This window comes from Triticum dicoccoides, chromosome 5A (assembly GCF_002162155.2).
Source record: "Triticum dicoccoides isolate Atlit2015 ecotype Zavitan chromosome 5A, WEW_v2.0, whole genome shotgun sequence".
Taxonomy (NCBI): Eukaryota; Viridiplantae; Streptophyta; class Magnoliopsida; order Poales; family Poaceae; genus Triticum; species Triticum dicoccoides.
The window spans coordinates 680,710,952-680,720,075 of NC_041388.1; the positions used below are offsets into that span (position 1 = coordinate 680,710,952).

Here is a 9,124-nt window from a genome sequence, read left to right on the forward strand (position 1 = left end):
CTTCATCTCCTCCTCCTCCCTCCTCCTTCCCCTCCTCCTCCTTCCTCCCCCTCCTGGCCTCCTCCCACCTCATCCTCCCCCTTTCTGTAAATAGGTTTTTGTTTTTAGTAAATGTTGGTTTTTAGTATATTTTGTTTTTAGAAAATTTGAATAAGTAATTTGAAAACAATAAGTAAATGTAGGCCTTTTGAATAGAATAGGAATCTTTAGAAATTTTGAATAAGTAAATTTGAATAGAATAAAATATGAAATTGAAAAAAATAAGTAAATGTAGGTCTTTTGAATAGAATAGGAAATTTTTAGAAAATTTGAATAAGTAAATTTGAATAGAATAGGAAATTATAAGTAAATTTGAATAGAATATAATTTAATGTAGCTTATGGAGTTTCACTAAGTCCTAAGATGAAGATAATGATATTTTTCTTTATATTTTGTTTTTGCAGAAATCAAGGAGCCCATGCATCATCCCCGCCATCCTTCCCGTCACCGACCCCCTCCGACGTCGATCGAGGTGAGACAAGCCACCCCATGTTGTTAATTTAATTTAGGTATTTTAGGTGTTTAATCTTAGAATAATATAGTATGAACCCTAGTTATGATCGAAGCATGTTCAAAATGTAGGTTTTTAATTAGGTGTAGTTAATAGAATTTAGGTGTTTTAGTTGTCACATTTGTTGTCATTTTTTAGTTAAAGCAATTAATCCCGCATCAACGTCGATGATGCCTATTCCGCATCCTCGTTGTCGACTCGGCGGAGGAGGCCTACTTGATCAGAGGGGGCCATGTCCGGGACTGGGCTCCGCCGGACTGGTACTGGGAGGCGCTACCTACCAGGGGGCGCAACTTGGTGAGGAGCCAGCCCGCCGTTGACCCGAACCTTCTTTGGTGGCGCTCGCATGGGCCAGTGACGGTGCAGAGGCTTGAGGACCCCGCAGACGTGGTACTTCACCGTGTCAGCGAGGAGGACGTGCACGTCCGTCGGTACATGGTTGTGTTGGAGCGTAGGTTCACCAATACCTGGCAGGTTCTCCAGGGATCTCACTGGAGCTATGATCCTGTGATGGTTCCTTCTCTTTGGGTGTCCACCACCCGCGCCGATACCCTTCGTTCGCTAGGGTTTTAGATGTATTAGTGATCACTATCCGAGATGTATTAGTGATAATATTCGACGATGTACGGAAGAAAGAGATGATTTAGTTTTGCTTATTGAATGAATGCTAATTTGAATACTAATTTATTTTACGATTTGGTTTTGCTTATTGAATGCTCAAATTGGAAAACTACTCCATCAAGTTTGAGTGCTCATATGATGTAGATATAAACATGTATATCTTGTGTTGCTCAAATAGGATATGTGCTTGCCCTAGTGGCTGGCCATGTTTGTAGGTTACACCTCCTATAGTGGCCTATGTTTTGCCGGAGTGTTGATTAATTTCCGTTCCGGTAAATTTCAAGCGCTCGATATGTCCTTTTTTAGCAAAGGTCATGCTGGATTTTTCCGTGAATTCTGGCATGACTTGCGTAGAATATGTAGGAAATATCGAATGGCCTGGATTTTCTAGAAAAATAATTAAACGACGTTTCGGGTTGACTTTAAGTCTATCGAGGCTCCATCACCGAAGGTCAAAAAATCAATGAGGGAGTGTATCCACCATATATGAGAGAGGGCGAAGAAGCCCGACTGTTGTCGTGGGGGTCGTTTCTCCTTCTTCTCCGGGTGCTAGACCTTTGTTATGCACTAGGGGAAAGAGGACTAACGACCATCACCGACGGTCGCAAATGTCAGAGAGGAATCAGTGAGTGGGAGTCTCCACCACATATGAGAGGACGAAAAATCCTAACTGTTATCGTGGGGGTCGCTTCTCCTTCATTCCCGTGTGCTAGACATTTTAATGTAATGCACTCGGGGACGAAAGGAAGAGCGATCATCACCAATGATCGAATGTATACACCACGCGAGCTGAGAGTTTTTTTTAAAAGGACTCGGCAGACCGATAGTCAACCCGTGATGAATAATAATGATCTAATTTAGTTTTTGTAGTACATATATAGAATTGTACAAGTTTAATTTTTGAATTATGAACCTAGGAAATGTCGTTATCGGACGGCAAAAGTCTCCCGGGGGAGTGCGACCGGTGCAACGACGACCGGGGTCTGTGCGACAGACCTCACCTGAACAAAGGTCAGCGCTTCAGCATTAAGCTCCAGGAGACCTTTGATGTTGAAACTGTATGCAACGACGATAAGTATTTTTTTCGTAATTAAGCATGACTTCAACTATTTCAACGTGTAATTTTCATCTTTTACAATTCGAGTAGCTTATCTCATGCCATGCAAGCCGCTATGTCTTGGAGAGGATGGATTTAGAAGACCATGAAAATTTTGAAACAAAGAAAATTCACCTAAGGACCCATCATGGTATGGATTTTGAAGTAAATCTTTACAATTCTGAGAGTGTAACCCATTTTGGTTGCACAAATTGGGAAGCACTTTGCAAGATGTATGGTTTTTATGAGGGTATGCTTGTCACCATGGATCTTGATGATCCTGACATCGAACAAGACAATATGGACATTTGGGTCCTTGTTGATACGCTTTCAATTCTACCGCTATGTGAGTTTCTCAAACATAGTTATTAACTAATTTATATTGTTTACTTCAAAATAGTTGACAGCTTATTTTCATTCTTCAAACAATGTGCGGAAGATGATAGACAAAACCTACTACATCGATGGCTCTGAGTTAACTTATCAGGAGAAAAATCATTTCGTCGCATTTTGTACTAATCTTGAGAATTACAATATCTATTATAAAACTCCCCCACATTATGGTCAATACGTGCCACTAGTGCACGTGTTGAACTACGATAACATCCATGGAGATGCCATGGTAAGATTTTTTACTATTATGAGATTCGTGCATCTTTTGCATAAATTCTTTTAAAACTTAACTACATTGCTAACTACGAAGTTATTACTATGTTTTTCAACAGAAAAACCCGAAGAATTGTGTGCCTCATCTGATGTATCAGAATAGTCGTCTTGATGTTTTGAACATACGGCCAGGTCATCCTACGAATCACACCTGTCCATATTGGATTTCTAAAACCAGTGAAGACATGAAAATCAAAGAATGAAAAAAATGTATGGACAGTCGTAAGGATGTACTTGGAAGCAACATTGTGCGAAAGACAAGAATTGGAGACATGATAATCTCCATTCTCCATAATGGAGAGTCGGGGCCTATCTTGTTTTATGCTATTTTACCTAAGAGAAGGTAGTAGGTCCTAGTTAATAATACTCATGATCATGTGCTAAGAACAACTAAGTAAGATTGGTTAGATGACTATGATGATGATGTGGTATCGAGTAGAAGTTGTATGATCGATGATGATGAGTATGACTTGTTATTATGATACCAATGATGAGTTATTTATTATTATGATCGATGATGCATGATGCTAAGTTGTTATATGAGCATGATGAGTTATTATATATTTATCAGTAGGTGAAATGAACGTGGAGTAGATTCAAGTGGAGACAGCATGTGATGCACATCGAAAATACTACTAATTCAAACTGATTAGATTCAAGTGGAGGCAACATGTGATGCACATCGAAAGTACTACTAATCCAAACTAAGTTTGGATTAGTACTACTTTCGATGTGCATCACATGCTGCCTCCACTTGAATCTACTCCATGTTCATTTCACCCACTGTTATATATAATAACTAATCATGGTCATAAAATCATATGATGAAAGTACTGTTTATAAAACCACACAACGAAAATAAGCTATATTTTTAGAAATACAGGAAAAGTTAGCGGCAACGCTTTTTAGAACAAACGCTACTGCTACTTAGTACTAGCAGTAGCGCTGACCCAGCGAAAGCGCTACTGCTAACTAGGTATAGCAGTAGCGCTCCCTTTCCAGCGCTACTGCTACTAGTTAGCTGTAGTGCCTTAGTGGTAGCGCCCGTAAAAGCGCTACTGCTAGCTATAAAATAAGCGTTACTACTAGGGTTTTCCCTAGTAGTGTTCCATTTGCTTTGCGATAGTTGACAAAACCCAGGATGCATCGGTATCCTCCTCAGTCATCACCATGCTCACTATACCGAAATCCTCGTTACGGATTTTGTTTTTTTTCTCGTTATTGTGTTTCGGCATCCACATGACATACTCATCTGTGTCTGGCCAGACGATGATGGATGTTGTCATACTAAGAGGGCCCTAAGAATATGTCTTCATTGTCGAAGGAGAAAATCTCACTCTCGAGCTATCCGACCACTTGTCAAACTTTTCGATGAGCCTGTAAGTTGTCATTATGATCACCGTGTTATAGGTGACGTTTGAGAAACCCCAAAGCTCACCGTAGGGTAAGAAGTGACCATGATAATCTAATGGTCTAAGGAGAAAAATCACACGTTAACACTCCATGTTATTACAAATGATTACAGACAATATTAACTCAATTCGTAACAGAAAAGATTGGGTCGATTCAATATGACTGTTCTTCTAACGTCATAATCTCAATGTTGTTTTAGGATCATCGTTACATTTAATGATATCCTAAGATTCGGAAAACATGACCACCAACAACACTTGAGCTACTCCTAGAGGAAAGACTAAGAACCTTTCATTTTACAGTTTATTATTCCACACAGCATATGAGTTTTCCACTGAATCGCATATTCCAGGACCATAGCAGTTATATCATAGAATATAAACTCCATAATTATGAATATGGAAATAATACAAATATTATTGTCTCTAGGTCATATTTGCAACACCAGCTTCAACGGCGTATGTCGGCGCCAATCCGGACGTTACTCGTTCGAGATCGCACAGGATGGTACGTGATACTGACTCGGCATGTGAGACGAGCTGGGTGTCGCTGTCTGCACCTTCGATAAGGCTTGTAAGCTACTCGGCCAACCAAAGAGGGATTTAAATTTCCCGGAGATCGACAATTAGGCTAATGTGGAGTTCATCGGTCCTCTGATTGAGATGACGAGTATCGCATAGAGGAGGGAGACACAAATTATTCTCCATGAGTGCAAGGTTCCTCGGTGGGATGAGGCCGCGATGGTGAGGTTTGCGGTATCAAGTCTGCACCACGTGCAGGCGAGTACGAATTTTGTGCGACCCGGAAAAAGGTGGCGAAGAAGGAGGTGAAGGAGGAGAAGAGGGGGAAGGAGGAGGAGACGAGGCCGCCCCTCGACAGTGGTCGAGCTCGATAGTTCGGACTCGGTGAAGAAAGTGGATGACGAGTTGGGCTCCCTCATCGACTGGGACAACTTCTATGATCAGTAGGTTGTAGTCGATGTATCTTTGTATCAGAACTACTTTTAAGTTTCTATAGAAATTTGCATGTGGTACCTAAATTTGAAATGTTTCGATATTTCCGTGTGCAATATATATCACCTGTTGGAGCAAAATGGTGCCACATGTTACACCATTTGTTAGAGCAAACATATTTGAGGTGATGTATAAGGGCATCTCCAACACCACCCAGCAAACCTCCCGTAACCGTCTGGATCGCGTGGTCCGGTCCGCGAAGGCCATCCAAAACTGTCCTATATCGGTCCGCGGCGCGGTGCGGACATGATTTCTCCCGCAAACCGGAGACAAAATAGCATCAGCTCCCGCATTCATGCCCGGCCAGAGCGGACGCGACCGCTCACTGCACCGGCATTGAAGCGGCGCGTCGAACAAGAGAGCGCGGCCTTGTCCGTTTCCCTGTGCAGGCGAGTACCACGCGTTGAAATGACACAACGAACGCCCATCCGTCCGTCTACTGCCTGCATTGATGGCACGCGGTTGCTGAGGCGTCTCCTCTGGCGACACCCGTCTGTCCCTCTGCCGCCCACTGGTGTTATATAAACCGCTGCCCCGGTGCCCCAGCCATAGCCACAGTCATCCCTCTCCGCGCCACGCCCCGGCATGGATCACTCCACAGCCAAATCTCTCTGGGACGGGCTGACTTTGGAGCATAAGAAGGCCATTGCTGCCGATTGGCAGGACGAAGGACGCCTCCGACGACGACGTGCAAATGGAGGATGCCTCCGACGATGAGCCAGCGCCAGCCTCCTCTTCCTTAGTGGCACCCTCCTCCTCCGCTCCACCCTCGCCGGTGCATTGCACCATGACCATCGGCGAGGCCCGTGCCCATTATATGGACATGGTGCGGGAAGAGCGGGAGGACCAGTTCTGGGAGGCGTAGTCCGACGCCAACTACAACCACAACCTTCCTCCAGGAGCATCTGCAGGCGGAGGAACAGGTCGCCATCGGCAGGGCGGTCACGTCAGACGCGGACCTGGCGGAGCAGGAGTCGCTGCTCGAGGCCTACCGCTCCAGCCGTGAGATCCGCGTCGCCAGCTGGCGGTACCGCTAGCGGGTGGCGGCCGCCGTCAAGGAGTACGATGACAAGGTGGGTGAGGCATTGTTCGACAACACCGATGAGGAGGAGGCCGCTCCCCGGCGCCACGACCACGAAGCCGACACGTCCGCGGGCGCCGCCGGCAGTGGGGAAGAGTATTGCATGGTAGGTCGCCACCGCTCGTGTCCCAGGATGGCCACCGCTTCTCCCCTCCCGTCGACGCCAAGCTTGTTGGGCTTAGCATCTTCGGCCAATTAGTCGCTTGGGGGTGACGTGGAGGCGGACAGCTTCAGTTCCCGGGGCTCCGAAGGCAGAGGTTACGGAGACGGAGCTGAAGAGCGCCAACGCGGAATGGGAGACGATGAAGCTTCAGTTCTCGGGGCCGATGGTCGGACACGGGGACCGGACGCCGATAATCATTTAGATTAGGTATTAGTTATACTCTAGAGCCCGCTTAGCACTGCTTTGATGTATTTGCAATGAAATCCATGGAACGAAATTTAGGTGTTGCTGTTGAAGATGCGCTAAGCACTGTAAAACTACTTATCGTGTGCGCAAGATACATCACAGGAGAACCCACGGTGGTGTACAAACAACTCGTCCGTCCAAAATTAAACAAACAGCCTGCCGGTCCCTAAACGAAACAAACAGCGGAGGTCGACACGACTAGCATATAGTAGTAGTACTAGTTGGTCCACTGCCATCCAAGTCACTCCACAACTCCACAGCAGGACCGTACGTTCTTGTGTCGCATGCTACTTTAGCACATCGTCCGGAGTGTCTCCTCGAATCACATGGGTGCAGTAACATACAGTATCTAGGAGAAACCGTTGAAACTACATTACCATATTAAGCAGCAGGAGCTATACTTGTTTGGTCCATCCATTAGGGTGCATACATGAGCGATTGTAGTGAAAAATAAGAACCACCGTAGATCAAGCGACTGAAAATATTGTACTGTAATTTTCAATGGATTTCCTCTATCGGTAACCGTTAGATTAAAAATATTCAATTGTCTGAGGAATAGCAAAACCGGACAAAAGAAGAACGGGGAAGCAACAGGTACACTGATATTATTACGATTGAGCCGTTATTACATGCCGTGCGGATTGATGAACGAGGAATATTAACAATTATTTTATCACGAGATGACTATTGACGGGTGAAACCACAATGCCAGCTAGCTGCCTACAATATGAAGCAAGAACGCAAATATACCGAGAGCAGCCGACGTGGCGATACCAAGTTCGATCGCCGACACAGACGATTACAATTGTTGCTGAATGTTTCCGTCGACGACACCTGCAAGGAGATTAATCACAAATATGGTTAATTGGTTCGAGGACCCAGTTAATTATAGCAATTAACAAAGAAATCGATAAGAACAAGTACAAGACATTCTTGAACTTTAATAGAATATGGTTGTGTGCATCGTTGTGATGCGGAAGCCTGTGGTGATCCTGCTTTTCTAAAAAAAAGAAAGCGAGTTGCAGATGAACTGATTAGCGTCACCTGTGCTATATGAAATTCAGCAGCCGGCCGGTCGACGCTAATAGCTAGAGGTGCAGCTCGAGGTCCAGCGCCTCGCCGGCGCCAGAGGCCTTTGACCGACCCATGCCGTCGCGGCCAGTGGACGGGTCCAGGAGCGGCGCCGGCTCAGCGAAGCGTGGAGCGCGGCCGCCTCCCCATCTCTCTTGCGTGCAGGCATCGGTGGCTGGAGCCACCGCGGCGCCACGGCCGTGCGAGGCGATGTAGGTGCACATGGACCAGCCGGCAGCAGAATCGCAGGACGGCCCGGTCGCGGCACCTCCCAACGGGCTGTCGTTGCTGTAGGGGTCGCCGAGGACTCCGGCGAGGCGGTCCTTGCGGTGCGCGTTCTGGTGGCCGCCGAGCGCCTGCGACTTGAGGAACGTCTTGTCGCAGAAGAGGCACTGGAACAACCGCACCGTCTTGCCCTCCACGCACACCGTCTGCGCTTGCTCGTCGTACCGGTCTAGCCTTCTGCCCGCCGGCGTCAACGCCAGATATAGGTCGTCCTCCGCTGCCGCCGCCGCCGCCGCCTGCTCGTGGAACCACGTCGTCGTGGCCCTCTCCATCGAGGTTTATAATATTTTTGTATGCCAAGGTAGCTGCTGCTGCTAAGATTGGTAGCAGCGGCGATCCTATATATGGACTCTCGATGAGTATACCACTACTGAATCTTCCCAAGTGAGAAAATAGAGAGGTTCTACAGTAGTGTGGGGTGCGGTGCAGATATTAAAGTCAAGCGAGTCACCGGACCCCGGAGAGCAGCTCTTTGCGGAGGAAGTGCTTGAAAGAAAAGTCCATACAACCGGTGCAGTACATGTGGATCCTACAATTATGCAAAATTGCATCTCGGATTTTCTAACTTTCTATTTGGACGAATCTGATCCCCTAACTCAGAATTTGTGTTGTCCACTGAAATATAATTCAGAGTTTGTTGTTTTCCAATTTAGCAACACAAAAATAAAAAAAATTAGCAACACTATTTGTTCTTCCTCAACATAATATTTTTTGAACCATGAACCGTGGAACGATCGTTCTATGGTATGTATTATAAATAAAAAAGTAATATGTACAAAGAATTACAAAAAGCTCAAAATGAACAAAGTTAACCAACACCAATTCTAGGAAAGCCTAAAATATTCATGGGAGCTTAAGTAAGATACTGATCAATCCAGTTAAGGAAGGTCTCTTGATTCTTTCTGTTGACTCTATGCTT

At 45.6% G+C, this 9,124-nt stretch overlaps 1 protein-coding gene across 1 annotated transcript; it reads right to left on the bottom strand.

Annotated features, from left to right (window-relative positions):
* Nucleotides 1–7,430: 7,430 nt before the first annotated feature.
* On the bottom strand, nucleotides 7,431–8,654 carry LOC119304097. Its single transcript, XM_037581260.1, has 2 exons — nucleotides 7,894–8,654; nucleotides 7,431–7,683 (listed from the first exon to the last, which is right to left on the bottom strand). Exon 1 carries the CDS (start codon nucleotides 8,475–8,477, stop codon nucleotides 7,938–7,940), a length of 540 nt encoding a protein of 179 aa, XP_037437157.1. The 5' UTR covers nucleotides 8,478–8,654; the 3' UTR covers nucleotides 7,431–7,683; nucleotides 7,894–7,937.
* Nucleotides 8,655–9,124: the final 470 nt, after the last annotated feature.